The 22,666-nt window shown below is 37.1% G+C and overlaps 1 protein-coding gene and 2 pseudogenes across 2 annotated transcripts in view; 1 reads left to right on the top strand and 2 right to left on the bottom strand.

The window, feature by feature from the left end:
* The window catches only part of LAMA4 (laminin, alpha 4), a 229,742-nt gene that overhangs the window by 29,569 nt on the left and 177,507 nt on the right, over positions 1–22,666 (bottom strand). For both annotated transcript variants that reach the window (XM_006879028.1, XM_006879027.1), the window contains exons 24-30: positions 12,533–12,664; positions 11,256–11,398; positions 6,132–6,270; positions 5,549–5,686; positions 3,524–3,657; positions 2,250–2,414; positions 507–660 (exon numbers count right to left, since the gene is read on the bottom strand). In XM_006879028.1, the coding sequence (XP_006879090.1) occupies positions 507–660; positions 2,250–2,414; positions 3,524–3,657; positions 5,549–5,686; positions 6,132–6,270; positions 11,256–11,398; positions 12,533–12,664 (1,005 nt within the window). The remainder of the gene's footprint in view (positions 1–506; positions 661–2,249; positions 2,415–3,523; positions 3,658–5,548; positions 5,687–6,131; positions 6,271–11,255; positions 11,399–12,532; positions 12,665–22,666) is intronic.
* On the bottom strand, positions 9,381–9,831 carry LOC102850479 (annotated as a pseudogene).
* On the top strand, positions 14,973–15,767 carry LOC102850059 (annotated as a pseudogene).

The following is a 22,666-nucleotide window of genomic DNA, read 5'->3' as shown; positions in this document are numbered from 1 at the left end:
CGGGTGGAGGGTCAGGCATGAGTCTGTTCCAAATCAACAGCAAAAATTGGGGTGAAGTGTAATAGTACATATTATACATGTAAGTTATATTAAATACGGAATTTAACAAGTATAACAAAAAGTAGTTGGGAGGACTAATAAAAGCTGACTCAAACAGTTTCTGTGGGGAAAAAATTAACTGGACTCTGGTGGTGTAGTGCACAAGGAATTGCTCTATTAACTCAAAGGTAGTGACTCTCTGGCAGTTCAAATCCAACCGAGGCTTTGGGAGAAAGACAGGCAATCTCCTCTGTGTGATTTTCAGCCTCTGAAAGCTGATGAAGGGTCAGCTGTGACTTGATTCTGACTTTACTGCGGTGAGAAAAGTTTGTTAAACCCTCCAACAATCTCATCTTTCCCTCCCATGTGCATAGTTACTAATTAAATTCTATAAAACAGAGGTGTTTTAGAGCTATGTCTATGGAAGATGAGGACAACTAGAAAGATGGCACAGCATTATTTTTTACCTTTTTATTCTGATTTGTTTTGGGCTTGGAGGAATTCTTTCCTTTTTTGTGAAGAAGAAACAATGGTGAAGACTCAATAGGGCACTCATACAGAGAAGTGTGGATCTTTTCGGAATATCGCTGGAAATCTTCCACCTCCACATCTCTATCCAACCTGTGGTTATAATGGAGGAAAACAGCTTTAACAAATCTGGTTAACATTATATGATGAAAACACAGAGGAAGTCAAAGCACTTGCACAATTTTGTGGTGTACATGTGATAGGTTTCTAGCCATCATGTATAATCTTAATGAGGATACCTCTCAGTTATTATTCAATCAATTAATAGCTATGAGAAGGTCCAGATGTAATGCTTGAAAAAATGGAGGACGGATGAAAGTGAGGAGGACCGTTAAGGCGGTAGATCAACACAGTGACTGCTACAATGGTGTGAGTATAGTAGAGCTTGTGGGATGGCACGGCATTGGGCAGGGTTTCCTTCTGTTGTAGATGGGTCATTTTGAGTCTACACTGACTCAGTGAAGCTAACAACAACACAACAACAAAAACAACAACAGCAGCAACACCATGTTTCTTGCATCAGCATGTTATAATGAGAAAGACCACTTACACACCGTAGGTGACTGAAATAGCTTCGGCATTACATAATCTGTGTTATATTTATTTCTCATTTCTTCTTATGCTCACGGAACCTCCACAGTGTTTTTTTAATAATCTAGATTAAGTGCATTAAGTTAAGAAGCCATTTAAAACTCTCTAACAATGATTTGGTGATGTTACTCTGTACTATACCATTAATAATGTTGTTAGGTGCTGTCGAGTAGAGTATGACTCAGTGACACTATGAACAGGCAACCTGAACCTCTCCCTATCCTGTGCCATCGTCACGTCTCTGACACAGTAGAGCCCACTGTTGGAGTTAGTGTGTCAATCTATCTTGTTGGGGTCTTCCTCTCTTCCACTGACCCTCTATCTTACCAAGTCCCTTCTAAAGGAATAGCCCCACTTAGCTGTATGTCCAAAGTATAGGAAATGAAGCTTTGCCATCTTTGCCTCCAAATACTCTGGCTGCTCTTTTTTTGCAAGAGCTATCTGTTGCAGTGCTGGAGAAGAGAGCTGAATATCCCATGGATTGCCAAAAGAGCAAGCCATTAATAAGCCAAAATAATGATATCCAGTATTTTAAACATGTGCAAACTGTCTTATGTTATTATCTGTTAGTTTTCAGAACAAACTTAGGTTGTTGATATTATGTGCTGTCAAGTCACCTGTGACTCTTCGTGACCCGATATACAGTATCTCTGAAGTCTGCCCTGTCCTGAGCCAGTCTCATTTATTTTGAGAAACCTATTCCCATTGCCCCAATTACTGTATCAATCCATCTCATCTAAGGTTTCATCTCCTGTGCTGTCCCTCCACCCTTCCAAGCATGATGTCCTTCTCCAAGGACCAGTCCCTCCTGGCCATATGCCCAAAAGAAGGTAGGCATTAGTTTTAGAACTTTACAGGTAGAAAATTGAGGCTTAATCAACCAAGATCATTCAGACACTAATGGGGAAAACCTGTACAGGAACTCAAGTATGTCCGTTGTCCAAGAAGAAAGATGTTTCCAACTAGGACCCTCTAGAGTTTCTGATAAATTTCTCGGTTTCCAGTATAAAGGGTGTACATACATTTTTAAATTGACTTGCATTATCTGCTTTATCAGACACAAAAATGTACGATTAATAAAAATATATTACCTGGTAAAGTAGGCATTGCTTATACAGCCAGTGAAATTATTGTATTGAGGACTTATGGGTGAGCCACCAAAGTAAAACTTCTTTTCATTTGGCTGTGTCTCTTCCACTTTCCCCGTGGTGGGATTCTTATTCCTATGTCTGCTCTGATCTATTATCAGTTCATATCTGCAAAGAAAAAGAAGCTTCATTGACCATCATATAATAAGCATTTTATATTAAAATTCAATCTAGGTTATATAAGCAGTTTTATTATGGAATTGTAATGGAACATGTGGTGGACGAACAGCCCAAATGTTACCATATTCTTCATGATGCACATGACAAAATGGTTGAATATTTCTATGCAGAAAAAAAGACTCCAAATCAAGAATGAACTTTAAGACCATAAAACAACTTCAGACACCTAGTCATCTGTATTTTGTGTGTGTGTAGAAAACAGAAATAAGCATTTGTGGGAAATTATTTTCAATGTAAAACACATGAGTTGAATCCAATCTTTAAGAGAAGTAGAGTTTTACAGAAAGATGTAAAAATCCTTTGGTATTGTAACAGAATGTCTGCTCTTTATACCAGACACTTACTTATTTCATTACAAGATTTCTTATTACAAGAAGACATTTAGTATTAGCAGGTTTTAAAATAATGCTTTTTAAATGTAGTCACAAATTAAAAATCTAAAGTATATTAATATTTGCTGAAGTCTCCATTCCATCCTGAAAATACAGTATATGGTCACTTCTGTCAAAGATATTTAACTAGAGAGGAAGAAAACTTTCACATTTGTGTTTGTTGTTGTGTGCCATTGAGTTAGAACTGACCCATGAACGACTCTCTGGCAGGTTTTCAGAGGCAGTGACTCGCAGGGGAGGAGAGTGTCCTTCTCCTGCAAAGCAACTGGTGGATCCGAATTGTATTGGTATTTTATATTTACATGTTATTTCTTGAAAATAAGTAACTGTTTCATTCTTTTTGTTTTCACTCCCCACCATTGATTTAAATGTCAGAAAAGCAAAAGGAGCCCTGGTGGTACCGTGTAAATGCTTGGCTGCCAACTGAAAAGTTAGTCCTTTATACCTGCTCAGCAGCTTTGTGCAACTTGCTCCTGTCATGGTTATATCGTTGAAAACCCTATAAGGCAGCTCTCTCCTGTCATACCGAGTCACTATGAATTGGAATTGACTCGATAGCATCCAAAAACTGCAGAGAAACAGCTTATTCATAAAGTCATTGGACGTAATCATGTCTTCCAAGTAAAGACTTGGTGGAGGGAATACCTTGTGGGTGAGACAGAGGCAATAATGAAGTGGGACAGCCCGTCGTTGTATTGCTTATTTGCTGATTTCACTTTGAATCCTCTTACATCCATGATCACAGTGCCATTATCCAGTGAAATGGAGAACACATCAGACTGAAAGGCAAGCATAAGGGTTTAAAGTCAGGGGTCCAGGGAACCAGCGTATGACATGCTCTCAGCATTCACACAATGGTATTGCTTAAAGGAACAAACCTTTTACCAGAGATTTGATTGCAATACCTACGAAAAATAAATGAAGATATTCTGTTGCTTTCATTGGCGATGCCTATAGAATTAGACACATGTTTTTAAGGAGCAGGGGTTGAGAGAGGGGAAATCAGTAATCTGAGCTGAAAATTATTGGAGATTTTGTCCTGCTGAGAGTTGCAGCCCCAGCCAGTTTCTTTCTCAATGCAGACATTTCTGCCTCATCTTCAGACTAACTTTTAAGCTGCTTTGTAAATACAGTATTTGGACTCCTTTGGGGATACAACTGGCTGATCAGGCAAAAGTTGGTTTGTTAAAAAAAAAAGTTGGTTTGTCCATTTTGCCTTTTTAAATTATTCCATTGTTTTCATTTACAGAGACAGAAAAAAAAATTAAAGCAGAAGTTACCACCACTTTTTTGTGATTTGCTTATCACTTGTCATAAAATATCGACAAAATGATAATCTTGCTTCTCTTTTGCTGGTGGTCTCAAACTGCATGCCTTTGGGGTTGCAGCACAGATTCTTGGCCCTAGGCCACCAGAGCTCCCTAAAGTTAGCATAAACTGCTTTTTGTGTGAATGGAAAGTGTTATTTGACTAATCATGGGTATCCAAAACAAGTTTTGTGGCAGAAACCCTACAAATACTTTGGGTCTGTTTTCACAGATGCAACTGATTTGAATGAAATTCAAGAGAACTGTGACAGATAAAAGCAATATGAATGAAAAAAGCTGCTTTATAAATGACATTACAAAACAGTCAATCATTGAGGAAGGCTCCAGAGAGAAATCAGTCAGAACCAAACCTTTTCCAGAGTCTATTTTAGTTTTAAAATAACAGCTTTGTAAACTGAACTCATACTCTATAGAAAATTCAAGGCCAGAAGAGCGTATTCTTTTTACTGTTTGATCAACTAAAATCCATGTCAGTTCTTAACATATAGTCAGATTTTCTTAATCGTTTGTGTGCTGTGGATTTCATGGGCAGTTTGGTGATGCATATGCAGCCCTTCATTCATTAACTAACATGTTAAAATGCATAAATCAGAATATGTAGAGGAAAACAATGGCACTAAAATGTGTTTTGAAGTTAAAATTATATGTTTGTGTTATAGCAATATGTGTTTTTTTAATTAACTTTCAATAAGACTTACTATCAGATCTAATGAGCACTCTAACTTAGAATAGCAATGGGTAAAAGTATTTTGAAAATATCTATGACAATTATAATGTGATATGCAAAACATCCATGATTTCTACCAATGACAGAGTCACAAGTGTTGTTAATATTGCTGTGATTTGTTGGCTGTATACATTATAAACAAAATACTAAAGTTTAGTGAGAGAAAATGAGCATATCATCTCTTCCCACCTAAGGCCACAAGATTGTATGACTTCTATCCATGAACTCCTGGTGAATGCGGTTTTTGAGTTTCAAGTTAAGAGCTCCTGACTTTTAATACCTGATCTATATATATTTTAAAGTGCCTGCATTGAGGTATTCTGTGTATTTGCAAATGAGTCAACATCAACCTAAATAAAAACTTCAATTTACGTAAGAAGTAGTATTGTACGGAAAGGATTGTATGAAATGTAATGCCAATGAAGGAAATTGAAAAGCACACATACACACACAAAAATGCTCCTATATGTACATGAATGAAGCACAATGTTTATAACCAATTATATGCTTACCAATACAAATACCAATTAAAAAAAAGAGGTATAAAAAAGTATTGTTAATAATAAGACAATTAATTATCACAATAAATATCCTCAAGAAAAAACAAATACTTACCCCTGAAGCATAATAAAATAATAATCCACTTGGCTGTAAGGTTTGGAAATTAAAACCTCCTTCAAAGCCATCAAAGAAAGATATTTTCTGACTTGAAGCAATGAAACTCTGTCCATTGAAATATGCTCTGCGTGATATCTGTATGCCAATGCAGATTAGAAAAGTAGAGTAGTGTTATTACTGTGAAATTAACAAATGCTATCAATTTCTCATGTATCCAAACTTAAGCCTGTTGGTCTGTTAATGGCTTATCTTTTGATTTAGGGTCTATGATGACATTTGGGCATGACCGTCTTCCTTGTCATTCCTCCAACAGGTGGCATCTCCACTTATTAGCCTCTGAATGGGCAACAATTGGGGTATTGTCTCTCCAGGCTTTGGACACCCTGCCTATTATAAGTGAAACAATTGGCAAGTCAGAGTGGACTGTTAAAAGTCTTTCAAGAATTTTTTTCTGTTGGTGAAAAAAGGGACTTAAAGTGTACATGGGATCATGAAGCTACTGACAAGAGCTTTTCCAGTTTGTGAGAGTGATTAATTTTTGCACCAAACCTATTACTAAAAAGCTTTTATTATTACTTACAAGAGAATCTTCTGGACACCCATAACCGACTCCCAAGGTTTCTTTTTGCTCCAATAAATTGAAATCTTTCTTTTGGAACTGAAAACCCTTCATGCAGCCCCTGAAGTTGATATCTAGAGGAAGATGTGCTCTCAGGGTCCTGAGGGGGGAAAACTCAGTCATTATTGATTAACCATGATAATGATGTTACCCTGGATTTATTTATGCTATATCTTGAAACTTTCCCATACCTGACCCTTGAGTGGATTTTCAGAGGCAGTAAATCACATCACAGGAGACTGCCCATCTTTCTGCTATGGGGCAGTTGGTAGATTTGAACCACGTGCTTTCAGATTGGCAGCGCAGCTTTTATAGCACTAGGTCACCAGGGTTTCCTTTTTGTATATATTTACCAGTATTAAATTATATTTATCATAATGTTGCTTATTGGCCTAGTTGTAAGAATATGAACCATTTTGCTTAGATCCACAATCAATGCCTATGGAACCAATAGTCAAGAAATCAAATGATGTATCACATTCAGCAAATCTTCTGCAAAGGCCCTTTTACAAGTGTAGTAAACAAAGGTGACGTTTTGATAATTAATGTGTCTGACTCAAGCCAGAGTATTTTCATTCACCACATACGTATGTGAATACTATACAATAAATATTATAAATAAGGTAGATGGAAAAATAATCTGTAGCTTTGAGTTATGGTGTTGGCAAAAAGTGTTAGATACACAATAGACAACCACACTAAAAAGGAATGAATTTATCTTGGAAGAAAAGTAGTCAGATGCTCCTGAGAAGCAAGAATAATAATACTTCAATGTCAAGACTTCATGCTTACTTTGGATAAGAAGAATATAACAGTAAGATAAAGGAGTCAGAGACAAAAGGGAAGACTCTCAATGAGATGGGCTGACATGGTGGCCATGATGACTATGAGATGGCATGATCAGGCAATGTTGTCTATGAGATGATTCTGGTTGGAATTGACAGGATGGAACCTAACAACTAGAAGTACAAGATAGTATGCTTTCCTTTCTTATCATTGGAATTTTCATGCTTTCTTTGACAATCAGCCAGGTAAGTCTGTTGTCAAGGACAATGTTATTGAGCTAAGTCAACTCATACACTTAGCAAATTATCAAAGTATTTTAACTTTTATTAGCATAAAAGATAGCAATTCAGAGCTCTGGTGGTCTAGTGGCAAGAAGCTGCACTGCAATCCCAGAGGTGCACGGTTCAAATCCACCAGATACTCTGCTGGAAAAGGAGGAACAATCTCCTCCTCTACCAGTCAGATCCAATTTGACGGTACACACACACACACACACACACACACACACACACACACAGAGTAATTCAGAGAAAGAGAAAAAATGTTATTTACATTTTCTGGATGGTTATTAGATTGAACCCACACATGGGAATTTACACACATGTTGGTTAAAAATTTACAACAACTTGCCGGGTTTATTTTTAGAGCACAGAATGAGACAAAAGTTTTTAACTTATTCTTTATGTCAAAATTAGTAAGTTAGATGATCCTAGGCCTTCAAACTTTCAGTACTATATTGGGTACTGAATTAATTTTATTGATGTTGTTTGCAATGCACTAAAATCCTCTAAGCTTAGAGCACTGTCTAATAAAATACTGGACCATTGGATGAATAGGAAAATAAGAAATCACTTGTACTGAAGATTAAGGAAGGCATCTTGCTCAATACTGTGATGCAGAGCTTATACTTTGTTATAAGTGGTGGTTTGGTATATTGAGTATGGAATGAATAAGAAGTTAATTTTATTAAATTGCAATAGTTTCAAGGTGTTTTGTATGAACACTGGCCAAACTAAGAGAGGTAATGTTGTTGTTTTTATATTCCATAGAGCCAAGTAAGACTGACAGAGACCAAATGAACAACAGTTCTGAACTTTGTCCTATCCTGCACCACCCTCAACATCTTTGACACATTTGAGTCCATTGCCATAGACACTGTATTAAACTGCCTTCTTGGGAGTCTTTCTCTCCTTTCCTAACCCTCCATCTATCCATGCATGGTGTTCCTTTCCAAAGAATAGCCTCTCCTCACAATATGTCTAAAATAATATGAGACTAAATTTCACCATCCTTGCCTTCAAGAAATATTTTGGTTGAACTTTCTCTAGGACTTATCTGTAAGGATGTAACAGTCCCAAGGCATTCCCTTGTGCCAAGATCACATCTGGAAGATAGTACTAATCAGCAGAATGTATGAATGTTCACAGCAACCATGACTAAAGGTTACATTTGCCATGATTGAAGGAATGGAAGGTGTTCAGTTAGGAAAGGAAGTTTGCAGAACTTCCTTGAAATGTGAAACATTGCATCATGGAAGAGAGATGTAACTGATTTTTATTCTATCTAAGGAAGAATTTTTTAAATACTTGAATCCCATAAATTTCTCATTTTCCTATCTTCTGAGGTAGTTGCTTGACTCTTGCTAAATTTATACAAAGAGTGCTATGAGGATCAAAGAAGAGTAATATTTTCTATGAGATTGAAGGTCAGCCCTAGCTACACAATAAAGTCATTTTCCTGGAAAAAAAAATCCCTTTTCTTTTTTTTTTTAAATGCAATAATGAATGAATATTTGTTTAAAAGAAGCTAACTGGGGTCTAGGGGTAGTAGGGAGGAAAATGTCTAATGAATGAATGAAAAATCCAATTTTTCTGTAAACTTTCATTAAAATCATCATAAAATTTTTTTTAAAGATAGACTGTCATAGTCACTGTAACAACTTTCTGTCAATCTCTTTTAAAAAATTTGATATTATGGTCAAGTATGACTACATAAGTACCAAATATCAAAAACAATGAGCAAAGTTACTGTGTTCTTATGCTAACTGAATGACCATAAATGATCAAGAAAAAAAAATACTTGGGATGGGACATGACATGCAGGTTGGAGGCTTTGAAAAAGGGAAACATTGGAGGATAACTGATAAAAGTTGTCCAAGACACTTAGAGTCCAGCCCCAAAGCCCAACTCTCCCCACAGCCAGTGATTCCCACAACTAAAGCCGAAAACCGAATTAGTACCTAGACTCAGTTTTAGATTGTGTCACACAAGAACAACTCCCGTCCTGGGCCCAGGTTAAAGAGCCCCACCACCTTCTCCTTCAGAAAGGCATGAGAGAGTCAGAAAATGCCATTTATTAACCTCTAAATCTAATAAAAGTAAGAGCTCTATCTAAGTATTTTAAGAAGACTTGGCAATGTCAGTCTCACTGGTGTGCTTCTGTTTCAGCAGCCTCTGTATCTGTCCTCTGAGAAGTTCAGAGGGCTTCATGTGTCCATTTCCTCCACAGTCTTCTCAGCATTAGTGATCATCATGGGATGCAGAGGAGAAAAGCCAGAAAGACTCAGCAGCTTTTCCACGGCCTTAGTGAGGTGGGTGCCGCAGCCAAGCCAATGCTGGATCCTCTCCAGGTTGAGGGCCACGAGATCTTTTCTCTGGGAGTGTTGGGCAATGGATTATAGGAGCTCAGCTGCTCCACGAAGTGGCCATCCCTGGCATACTTGTTGAAAGCAACCACGATATGCTAGAAGGGCCGGTTGGAACAGCCACCCAGAGTGAGGCAGATGGTTAGGTGGCCCCCGGGTAGACTTGCAGAGGAGGGTCATGAGGTGGACCAAGGCACACTTGGCTCGCAACGGGGCCTGTCCATCAATCATGAACCCTCGGAGTGCCTCGCTGTCTGCACCAATGCGCTCTAAAGCATCACGCGGTGCTGGGGATTGACATGAGAAAGGCCAGAGCCAAAAAAATTTCCTTTTCTTAATGTATCATGTTAAGGCTTTAACTCAGACCAAGAAGAATTTCTGGAGAGAGGGGCCTAGGTGATAAAATTAATAAAATTCTCCCATTTAATTTAATGAGAACCAGGATTGAGAACTATTGGGCTAGATTATCCTAAATTTGTCTTTTAACTTAAGAGTCTCTGATGTTATAAATTGATTGCAACAAATGACAGCTAATTATTTAAAATGTTAGGAAAGCCCCAATAACAATAGCAAAATTCAACAGGGCAGCAAACAACAAATGCTGGCAAGGTTATGGAGAGATTAGAACTCCTATTCACAGCTGGTGACAATGTAAAATGGTATAACCACTAAGGAAGGCTGTATAGGACTTTCTTAAAGAGTTGGAAACAGAAATATCATTTGACTCAGAAATTCCACTATTGGGAATACACTCTACAGACATGAGAGCTACAACTCAAACAGATGTATGCACACTCATGTTTATTGCCGTGTTAGTCACAATAGCAAAGATCTACCCCGCCCATCAACAAATGAATGGATAGAAAAACTATGGCACATTCACACAATGGAATATTATGAACCATTAAAAAATGATGAACTCATAAAACATTACACAACATGGGAGAGCCTGGAGGACATCATGCTGAGAGAAATATTTCAGTCACAGAAGGACATACAATGTATAACACTGCCATTATAAAATAAGATAGATCTGAGGGGGTAGGGAGAGAATGAGAAAGAGTAGATAGATAATGAATGCTGCCTTAGAAAAGATGAGGGTAAGAACTATCCCAAAGGCATATATGATTATTCGATATATATATATATATATATGAACAATCTGGAACAAGGGTGCATTGTGGAGTGAGCGGGGGAGGGGAAGAAGAAAATGTACAAATAAAAAGATAAAATGAAACAAGTAAGCATACAAATTAAAAAAAATAAAACATTAGGAAAATACTTTCTTATGCATAATCTATACCCCTTAAGTAAACTTAAAAGTATTCACCTTTATTAGATTCTGAGTTCAAAGTATTCAATTAAGACTAAAACAAAAGTGAGAGAATGCAATGCTACTTTATTCTTACACAATACACATACTCTGTCTTTCCTCTCTTTGACATAATATGCTCCTGAAATAACACAACAATTACAGAAACTGTAACAAAGTGGGAACACCTCTCATTGGTGTCTGTGAGTATGTATGAATGTGCCCATGTAAGAAAAATAAGTGAGAGTGCTTAAATTTTAAACTAGATATTTTTTGGTATTGAATATTCATCTCAGTACATCATTAGGAACAAACAGCTATTTTACAACAAGAAACTCCTTACCTGGATTGTAAGATTTCTGGGGGAGCCCCTCCGATGTATATGTCTGTAAAAGGTATTTTCATCTTTTCATTGTCCATGCTCTTCACATGTCGTCTGTCAACTACCAAGATCATTTTCTTATCATTATGGTAAATTATAGAGATCTGAGAGAAATAATATACATATAATATGCCTTGATGAACTCTTCAATCACCAGCTTTTTAAAGACTGCTATAGAGTTTAATTATTCTGGTTATAATAGTTGCTTTTCCATGTTGTTGTGCTTACTTGTTCACAACATGGGAAAGAGATTATTCCTTTTTACAACGACACATGGAAATTCTTACGTATATAAACAGCAGTTCAATTTCCTGGGGAAGGATGTCTATATGGAGATGGAATCGGCCCAAGAAATGTTTTGTTCTGAGACCTGCTGGTAGTTTGGTTTTTCCCTTTTTGTCTTTTCTCAGAGATTTAGGAGAGAATTATATTTTTTCCTTAGCTCAGGTGCTTTCTGGACCATAGATAGAATGTCATAAGGCAAAGTAGAGTCCAATAATGAGCAACTAATAAATTTGTGAAAAAGCTACAAGTGGAGAGGTAGTTAAAATATTATCCTTTTATTATAAGTCATCTTGAGGAAGACAACAGACTTTGAACTTAAAAGTGAAATATAGCTTACTATCCCTTACATTTTGTTTCAATTTAAAGCCTATTACATTTTTATATACTTTATTAAATTGTAGATTTAAAGTATCTATTAATGAAAACAAAGGAAATAAGAGTAGAGTATATTGCACATATGTTATAAGACTAAAGATTATTCTTTCTGTATTCTCTTTATAAGAAATCATTTTAATAGTCTCTAAGTTCTGGGGAAACATTATTAAAAGGAAATTCTACATTTAGTTTTATCTACTATTTTTGTATTTATGTATTGGTATGACAGATAATGTTTAAAAATCCCTGAATATGAACACTCTGACAATTTCAACAAATGTATAGAAAAGTTCTACAGGAATTTGGTTGATAGTCATGATGCTAACATTGCTGCAAACTTTTGGCTGATGGTGGAATTGCAATTAAGAATAGCTTTCCAATGATTCTGTTAAAGGTACTGGTATAACCAAAAATTATCTATTCTTTAGAGTAAATGTTATTTTTGGGGTTGAGTCATTGTTGCTTCTTTAGATATAAAGATGTTCAGTTTAATAACTAGTCTGCCTGCCTCATTTGCACCTAATTAGACCTGTAGATCCAAGTACAAACACATAAAAAAAACAAATAATATTTCATACCTCATGGTATTTAGCATCATTAATCTGAGCTTTCTTCAATGTGTCTTCAAGACGCATTGGGCCATTGCTGAATCCAAAGTCATAGAACACATGCAGGTAACCATTGCGCATTTCCAGGCTGAAAAACCTACTCTGTGGAGTCAAAGAAGTTTAATGATGCAAGCATTTATTATTATGGAAATGTATATTTAGGTAAATTAGAGAAACAATAGTGTATATTGAAATGATACTGAAATTATTTAAAAAAACAAGTCTTATGAAGCTCATTATGAAATAAACATTATTGCAACTTCTGTATTAGTTATTTCTCATATCAATATTGTTGTTATTGTTATGTACTGTCTAGTTGAACTGACTCATAGCTGATCCTCCAGTGGGTTTTCAGATACATGAATCACTCAGGCGATAACCTATCTTTCACTCATAGAACAGCTGGTGGATCCAAACTCTGTTCCTTTGAGTTGGCAGCTTGACCCCTTGCCTCTAAGCTACAAGACCTCCCTCATATTAATAAAGTTTAATATTTATTGATAATTTAAGAGAACTATCTTTTCCCTCGTATTGTATTTCATGAATTAATGGATTAAGTTTTAAAGCTACATTATTGTTGTTATGTGCTGTCGAGTCGCCTGAGAAACATAGTGACCCATAGTACAACAGCCCCAAACCCTGCTTTTTCCTATGACAATCTTATTGTCTCTGACACACTTACCCTCATTGCCCCAGTCACTCAATCAATCCATCTCATCAAAAGTCTCCTTCTCTTGTGCTGTCCCTCCACCCTCCCAAACATGATGTCCCTCTCCAAGGACAGGTCCCTCCTTGCAACACATTCAAAGTATGTCAGATGAAGCTTCAGAATCCTTGTTTCCAAGGAGCATCCTAGTCCACCTTTTCTAAGATGAACCTGTTAAAAACTCAAGACTTGGAAGGAATTCACAAGGGATGGGTCCTCTCACCATCCCATTTCAATTTATATGCAGAACAGATTATGTGGAAGGCTGGGCTCTATGAGGAGAAATGTGGCATCAGGATTGGAGGTAGACTCATCAACAATCTGCGTTATGCAGATGACACAAGTCTACATTAGGGAACTTTAAAAGTTCTTGAAATTAATAAACATGTGCAGACAGAATGTCTCATATTTATGTGATTTAAAAAAAATTGTAACAGACCAATAGATGGAAATTTTTGCACAGTCAAAATGTCCTGTTTATACAACTTAAAAAATCACAACACTACAATAGATGGAATTAATTTAATTAATTCAAGGAAAAAGTAGTAATATTGAAAAATAATTCTGAAGTACATAACATTATTTATAAATATAAGCATAAAAAGTTTATTTCTGTATCATACTGAAACACTAGGTTTATACAAATAAATATGAAATTATTATGTACTTAGACACATTTTGTGGTAGAACTAAACATGAGGGTAGAGGGACAGTGCAATAGAAGAAGACCTTTGATGAGATGGATTGATTGAATGACTGGGGTAATGAGGGTAGGTGTGTCAGAGATTGGCACAAGATAGAGCAGGGTTTACGGCTGTTGTAGAACCAAAGGGACCTTGTGGTAAGGTGTTGTGCTACTGAAGTTTCAGGGTTCAAATCTACCGGTTGCTCCATGGGATAAAGATGGGTAATCTCCTCCTATGTGATATACAGCCTCTAAAAACCTGCTAGAGGGTTCAGCTATGAGTTGGTTCTAACTCAACAACTTATAACAATCACAATATGCAATTTACTGGTCAAATTTTCTTTGTTTTGTTAAATACAGTGTTACAAGAATTCAATTGACTTGAAAAATTGGTACTGTAAAAAGTAGTTTTTATTTTCTGGGAAATGTTTCCTGCATGGAGGGAAAGATCATCTATTGTGGTATAAAAAGAAAAAATAGCAAATTCTCTTTGTTTATACTTTTAAAAGCTAAAAGAAAACAAGACTTAGTATTTAATATATTCACCATTATGTGTAAGTTTGTGTGTGGCTACAATGCTGAAGCTATGCCATTATTACTTCAAACACAAGCACATACTGTTCACCTGGTGAACAGAATCTAGACCAAGATATACTAGGAAAAAAGGCCTGGTGATCTACTTCTGAAAAGAAATTAGTGAAGTTTTTTTGATCACAGCAAAATACTGTTTGACTCTCATTCTACATACATAATCAGAAGGAATTGGTTTTTCTTCCTCATTGTGTGGAACTATAATCAACTCATAGCTAACTCCATTTGGGTTTGTAAGGCTAGAAATTATATGGAAGGAGAGAGACATGGCCTTTGGATTAACAGTGCAACTCCTTGTGGACTATCAGAATTCTCTTAAGAGAATGGAAGAAGAAAGATATGGTCATCTATTTCTCAAAAATAAATAATAGGCATTGCCCGGCCTCTTTCCCAGGTGTACTCGGCCTTAGTTCCGTTTGCCCTCAGTAGACATGGCGCTGGCCAGCGTGTTGCAGAGGCCGCTACCGGTGAACCAGCGCGGCTTTTTCGGTCTTGGGGGTCGCGCGGATCTGCAGGACGTGGGTCTAAGGAGTTCATGCGATGGGCTGAGTCTGGGTGCGCCTAAATGGGGTGTCCCGGAGGAGCCAGGGATCGAAATGCTTTATGGAACCACCACTCTGGCCTTCAAGTTTCGCTATGGTGTCATTGTGGCAGTGGAGTCCCGGGCCACAGCAGGTGCTTATATTGCATCCCAAACGGTGAAGAAGGTGATCGAGATCAACCCCTACCTGCTAGGCACCATGGCTGGAGGTGCTGCAGATTGTAGCTTCTGGGAGAGGCTGTTAGCGCGGCAGCGTCGAATCTATGAGCTTCCAAACAAGGAACGCATCTCAGTAGCGGCTGCCTCCAAGCTGCTGGCCAACATGGTCTATCAATATAAAGGCATGGGGCTGTCCATGGGTACCATGATCTGTGGCTGGGACAAGAGAGGCCCTGGCCTCTACTATGTGGACAGTGAAGGTAACCGGATCTCAGGGGCCACCTTCTCTGTAGGTTCTGGCTCTGTATATGCCCATGGGGTCATGGATAGGGGCTACTCCTATGATCTGAAAGTGGAAAAAGCCTATGATCTAGCTCATCGAGCCATCTACCAAGCTACCTACAGAGATGCCTACTCAGGAGGTGTGGTCAACCTCTACCACGGCCAGGAGGATGGCTGGATCTGAGTCTCCAGTGACAGTGTAGCTGATCTACATGACAAGTACAGTGGACCTGCCCCCTAAGGGAGGCTGAATGCATCTGCTTGCATTTATTGGAGTGTCATTGATAATAAGAGCACAGCACCCCATCCTGTAGTACAGGGGTTTCTAATTGATCCTTTTATTAAGCTCATGTACATTGACCTTCATTGTGTTACCAGATGTTAATGAGCTGCTGCAGAAGAAACTATTTGTATTACTTTTTTTTTGCTGTTAACATCACACTGCTCACCCTCAAAAAAAAAAATAATAAAAAGGGCCAGTGAAATTCCCTACAGTGGGGGAGTATTACTTGATACAGTGACAGAGGATAAGCCTTTTAGGTTTGAAGGCACTCAAAGGAGAGTTGACCTTAATGGTCTGGACATATTAATGCTTTGGAGACTTTCGTTTGTTGATGTGGCATGACTTAAAGTGAGAAGAAGGAAACATTAATTACTAATTGGAGCACAGAATATAGAGGTATGAATCTAGAAAAGTTGTAAGTCAACAAAGACTGAATGAAATGAATAAAGGTCATTGTTCTAGAAATCAAAGCTGCAACTGTGTCACAATTCCTCCCTTCCCTCTTCTCCTCCCTCTGGGCTCCAGCCCAGAACACAGAGCTTCAAAAAGGGTCCAGCCACCATAGATCCTGCAAGAGGCTTCAGCCAGTCAGAGAACAATATCTCGGCCATGGTATTTATTTGTAAGCCAGTTTGGTTTTATGGTTTGCTCTTAAGGTTACAACACCTTTCAGTTTGTTGTGTTGGATGAGTGATATGCATGTTGCTACTTACTTTATAAATTAGGTGTGTATATGATTGCTTTGAAATGGACTAGAAGTGGCATTTTAAATCAGACATTCTTGTAGTCTATTATTGTGAGAATGACATATTGAAGAGGAATAATGTCAAATTCATAGTCAAAAGAATATTTCAATGTGTATCTTATAGTGCTGCCATCATAAGGTAATACCCATTCAACTACAAGGAAGACCAGTTAATATGCTTATTGTTAACATTATACACTAATACCAAATATGAAAAATTTGTAAGTTTTCCCACCAAGGTCTGTAGTCTAAAATTGACTAAATACAAAATCAAGATGTGTTAATAATTACTAGTGATTATAATGCAAAAATGGAAAAATATGGATTTGTAGCTAGGGATTGCACAGTAGACTTTTTCAAGACAGCAACTTTTCAATACAAATAATTTTTAGCAAATACATTTGTACCCCATTGGATGAAATAAATTTTTGGAAAAAGATGATAGATGAGCAACATTTTATCAACCAGCAATTAGAAAACCAAATGGAAGAACACACTCTGCATTTCTCAAACTAAAGAACTGAAGAAAATTTCAAGCATCAAACTGTGGCACTGAAGGGTAAAATACTAAATGATGCAGGAAGTACGAAAAGAAGATGAAAGGAATACACCATCACTGTACCAGAAAAAATTGGTCTGATAACGTTGCAGGAAGAGATCTAAGCTGTACAGAAGGCATTCGTGAAAAATAAGGCTTCAAGAATGGTGGGGATAATGGTTGAAATATCTTAACAATCAGATAAAATTCTGAAAGGGCTCACTCATGCCAGAAAGTTTGGAAGATAGCTACCTGGCTAACTGACTTGGAAAAAATTCTTATTTGTTCCAATTTGAAAGAAAGGTGATTCAAATAGGAAATATAAATAGGAAATTAGGAATAGAAATAGGAAATTATAAAAAAATCATTAATTCCATATACCTTCTAATGAAGGTAATTATAAGACAATTAAAGGGGTACCTTAACTTTGAATTCTCAAAACTCAATTCCTTGAGTTTTGGATTTATAAAGGAACTAAAAGAATATTATTGCTGATATCAGATGAATTTTTGCTGAAGGCAGAGACTATTAGAATAATATTTTCTTGACCTTGCAAAGGCATTGTCTATGTGGATCATAAAAAATAGTGGATAACAATGAGAACAAAAAATGTTAGAACTCTTAATTGTGTTCATGTGGAACCTGTATATAGACCTAAAAGGATTTGTTGAAAAAGAACAAGCAGATACTGCATGTTATAAAATCAGGAAATGTGCATGATAAAGTTTCATACATTTACCATACTTTTTCCATTTATCTGCCAAACGAATAGTCTGAGAAGCTGGACAATAATGGGAACACTGCATAGGAATTTCAGGAATAGTCATTAACAACATGCAGATGGCAGAATCAGCTGTTAAAAGTGAACAGGACTTGAGGTACATACTGATGAAGATCAAAGCCTTCAGTCTGAATTACAGGTCAACATAAAGAAACAAAAGTCCCTACAACAAGACCAATAAGCAATACTATGATAAACAAGGAGATGTTTGAAGTTGTCAAGGATTTTCTATCACTTGGATCTACAATCATCTCCATGGGAGTGGCAGTCATGATATTAGATGATGTACTGGATTGGGCAAATATGCATCAAAAGACGTCTTTCAAATCAGGCAAAGATGTCATTGTGAGGACTAAAGTATACTTGACCCAAGCCATGAAATTATTCATTGTCTCAATGAATAGAGAAGACTGAAGAAGAATTGATGCCTCTGAATTAGGATGTTGGTGATGAATATTAAATATACCATGGACTGCCAGAAGAAAGAACAAATATGTCTTGTAAGTATAGTCAGAATGCTCCTTTATCTAGCTTATTTTGGACTTGCTATTAGGAAGGAGGTGTCAAAGGATATCATGCTTCATTACTGAGGAAAAGAAGGTCTTCAGTTCAATGGACTGACATATCACCAGCAACAATGGGCTTAAGCATAGCAACAATTTAAAGAATGGTGCAGGACTGAGAGAACATAGCTTTGAGTTTGAACTGACTTGATGGCACCTAAGAACAACAGCATTGATAAATGAGATTGAAAAGTAGTCTTGTGTTTAGTAAGCACAGTCAGTGATCCATTCTTGTTTTCAATTTTTATCAAGTGTTTTTCTACTTATGAGAACCAATAAAATCACATAGGAAAATAAAACAACAATAAAGGGTTTATTGTCAATATATTAAAAATATACTCAAGTTTATTTAATTGCATTGTAATCGTTACACTATTAAGAATTGTTGTTTATGTGTACTGTAGAGTCGGAACTGACCCATAGCTGAACCTTGGGTGGGTTTTCAGATGCAGTTAAATACCTGGGAGGAGATTGCCCATTCTTCTCCTGAGAAGCAGGTGGTGGCCTTGAACTGTGTGCCTTTGGTATTGCAGCACAGCTTCTTGCCACTAGGTAACCAGAGCTCCCTTTTGTATATTTTAATTAATAGAAAAATTATATATACAAATTTTAAACATAAAAATTAATATAAAAAGTTCTATATTTGTATCCCATGCCATATTTATATTACAATCACATGGGAGGAACTGCGTACTTTTTTCCTGCAGAACTGATAGTGGATTAAAACTACTAAAAACCTTTAGGTTATCAACACAGCTCCTTATAGACTAAACACCACAGCTCTTAAAATTTTTAGTGACAGCAATAGATTTTGGTATCATTAATAAACATAATAAATTTTAAATCTTACTTCTTTCATCTTTATTAAATTCATTTGTCCTTTCGTTTAGTTTCATAAATTTTTTAAAAATTGAGATTTTAATGAGTTTATTGACAACTGGGCTTTCTATTAATTCATTGTTGCACATTTTTCCCTTGCACCTCTCCTGTTCACTTTTCCCTTTTTTAAAAAAATTCTTTTATTCTTGTACAATACCCCATCCCTATTCCAGTACACTTTGCTATGCAGCTCTTATTCTGGACAACTGTTATTCAAATAATGTTGTTGTTGTTGTTATGTGCCGTCGAGTCGCTTGCGACTCATAGCGACCCTATGTCAACAGCCTTAAACTCTGCTCTGTCCTGTGCCAATCGCACTGTCTCTGACACTCCCATCCTGATTATCCCAGTCACTGAATCAATCCACCTCATAGAGGGCCTTCCCCTCCTGTGCTGTCCCTCCACCCTCCCAAGCATGATGTCCTTCTCCAAGGACCGGTCTCTCCTCACACCATGTCCAAAGTATGTTAGACGGAGCCTCAGAATCCTTGCCTCCAAGGAGCCAGCCAACTGGTTTAACCCTTTCCAGGATGAATCTGTTTGTTTTCCTAGCAGTCCATATGGTACTCTCAATACTCTTCTCCAGCACCACAGCTCAAAGGCATCAATTCTTCTTCTATCCTCCTTGGTCATTGTCCAACTCTCTGATGCATAACAAGTGACTGTGAAGACCATAGCCTGTATCAAATGCACCTTAGTCTCCAGAGAAACACCATTGCTCTTCAGTACTTTGGAGAGGTCCCTAATAGCAGACTTTCCCATGGCAATGCGCCTTTTAATTTCCTGGCTACTGGTGCCAAGAGTGTTGACTGTGGAGCCAAGCAAACTAAAGCTGTGTACAATCTCAATCTCTTCACCATCCAACCTGATGCTGCCAATTGGTCCAGTGGTGAGAATCTTTGTCTTCTTGACATTGAGCCTCAATCCATATTGGAGGCTGCAGTCCTTAACCCTCTGCAGCAGGTGCTTCAGGTCCTCTTCAGTTTCAGCAAGCAGGGTTGTGTCATCTGCATAATGCAGATTGTTGATAAATCGTCCTCCAATCTTGACCCCACATTTCTCCTTATAGAGCCCAGCCTCCCGGATAATCTGTTCTGCATATAGGTTGAAAAGATATGGAGATAGAATACATCCCTGGTATGCCCTTCCCAATTTTGAACCATGCAGTGTTCCCTTGCTCTGTTCTGACGACTGCCTCTTGGTCCAAGTATAGGTTTCACATTAGAACGATCAAGTGTTCTGGGGTTCCCATTCTTCTCAGAGTCAGCCACAGTTTGTTATGATCCACACAGTCAAATGTGTTTGCATAGTCAATGAAACACAGATAGACATTCCTCTGCTTTCAGCTAAGATCCATCTAACGTCAGCTACAATATCCCTAGTACCACGACCCCTTCTAAACCAAGCCTGGACTTCTGGTAGTTCTCTGCTGATGTGCTGTTCCAGTCGTATTTGGATGATCTTCAGTAAAATCTTGCTTGCATGTGAAATCAGTGAGATTGTTCTATAGTTTCCACACTCTGTTGGGTCACCTTTCTTTGGGATAGGAACAAATATATGTATGTATATGTATGTATGTATGTATTCAAATAATAGCTAATCAGATATTCCTTTTAAGCAGTTCTTTCTCTCATCTGTTTCAATGCAGTGTACATTAGTTATCCTCTTTTCTTAGTTTCTCCCCAACCCCCACATCTGTCCTGTTTTATAACATTGGCATTATGCAGTATTTGTCCTTTTGTGACTGAGATATTTCACTCAGTATAGTGTTCTCTAGTATTATCCATTTTGTATAATATTTCATGAGTTCCTTGTTTTCCATGGTAGCCTAGTATTTCATTGTGGGAATATACCACCGCTTCTCTATCCATACGTTTGTTGATGGGCAATTAGGTTGTTTCCAACTCTTTGCTATTGTAAACAAAGCCGCGGTAAACATCTTTGTTGAGTTTCTTTCTGTTCTAGCTTTTGTTGAGAATGGTGTATTGAAGTCTCCAACTGTAATAGCAGTGTCTCTTTTTCAGTTTTGGTAATGTTTGTTTTATATATTTTGCAGCTCTATCATTTGGTGCATAGATACTTGTTATTGGAATGTTCTCTTGTTCTAGCGACCCTTTAAGCATTATGAAGTGACCTGACTCATCCTTTGTGATGATTTTTGCATTGAAATTTATTTTATCAGATATTAATATTGCTACTCCTGCTTTTTTCTGGTTGTCATGTGCTTGGTATATATTTTCCCTACCCTTTTATTTTTAGTCTTTATCTTCACTTTTCAAGTGTGTATCTTTGTAGACAGCATAGTGATGGATTTTGGTTTTTTTTATCTGATCTGCTACTCCTTTTCTCTTCAGTGGTGTATTTAAACTATTCACATTCAGTGAAGAGGCAAGATTTTACTGCTATCATTTTGTTGAGTACTTTTTTTCTGTTGTTGTTGGTTACTTTGGTCCATTTTGCTTTCTGTTGCACTTCTGTAAGAAGTATGTCTTTCAGTGTTTCCTGCAACATTGGTTTTGTTTTTACAAACTACCTTAGGTTCTGTTTTTCTGAGAATATCTTGACCTCTCCTTCATATTTGATGGAAAGTTTTTTGCTGGGTATAGTATTCTTGGGTGGCTGTGTTCTTTGAGTGTTTTATATATTTTATTCCTTTGCTTTCTTGCTCACATGGTTTCTGCTAATAATTTAGCACTTAATCTTATTTGCTCCCCCTTGTAGATTACTGTTTGTTTCTCTCTTACTGCTTTAAGACTTCTCTCCTTATCTTTGTTTCTGGCAAATTTGACTATGATATGCCTTGGTGTTCATTCAGCTCCTTGAATATCTATTCTGTCATTCTTCATTATGCCTAGGAAGTTTTCTTCTAGTAATTCTTCCACAACTTTTTTTGTGTCTTTACCTGCTTTTTCCTGTTCTGGGATTTCAGTTATGTGCATTTGATTTATCTCGATGGTGTCCCACTTTATTCTTAGGTTTTATTCTTTTTCTTTCCTTTTTGTTTCTGCTTTTTTGTTCTAGCCGACCAGTGATGACATTTTTGCCTTCTATTTCACTAGTTTTGTGTTCCATCTCTTCAACTCTGTTTATGTGTAACTCCAACATGTTGACAGTATCTGAAACATTGGTCCTCATATTTTCTATTGTGGTTTTCTTGTTTTTCTAGAGCTTCAAATGCCTCATTTTTTTAATCTGTGTTGTTTTGAATTGTTTTTTAAGCTCTTCTTGGTTTTTGCTTGCAGAATCCTGTAATTCTTCAAGGTTGTCTTTCACCCATTGAAAATATTCAGTTATTCTGGTGCTGGCTGAAAATCGCCTGCGACTTCATCCATAGCCACTGGTGAGAGTCAG

Source organism: Elephantulus edwardii, unplaced genomic scaffold, assembly GCF_000299155.1.
Source record: "Elephantulus edwardii isolate Elephantulus edwardi_28Jun2011 unplaced genomic scaffold, EleEdw1.0 scaffold00002, whole genome shotgun sequence".
NCBI classification, from domain to species: Eukaryota; Metazoa; Chordata; class Mammalia; order Macroscelidea; family Macroscelididae; genus Elephantulus; species Elephantulus edwardii.
Note: the sequence above shows the minus strand (reverse complement) of the source record. Positions and strands in the feature narration are given on the sequence as shown.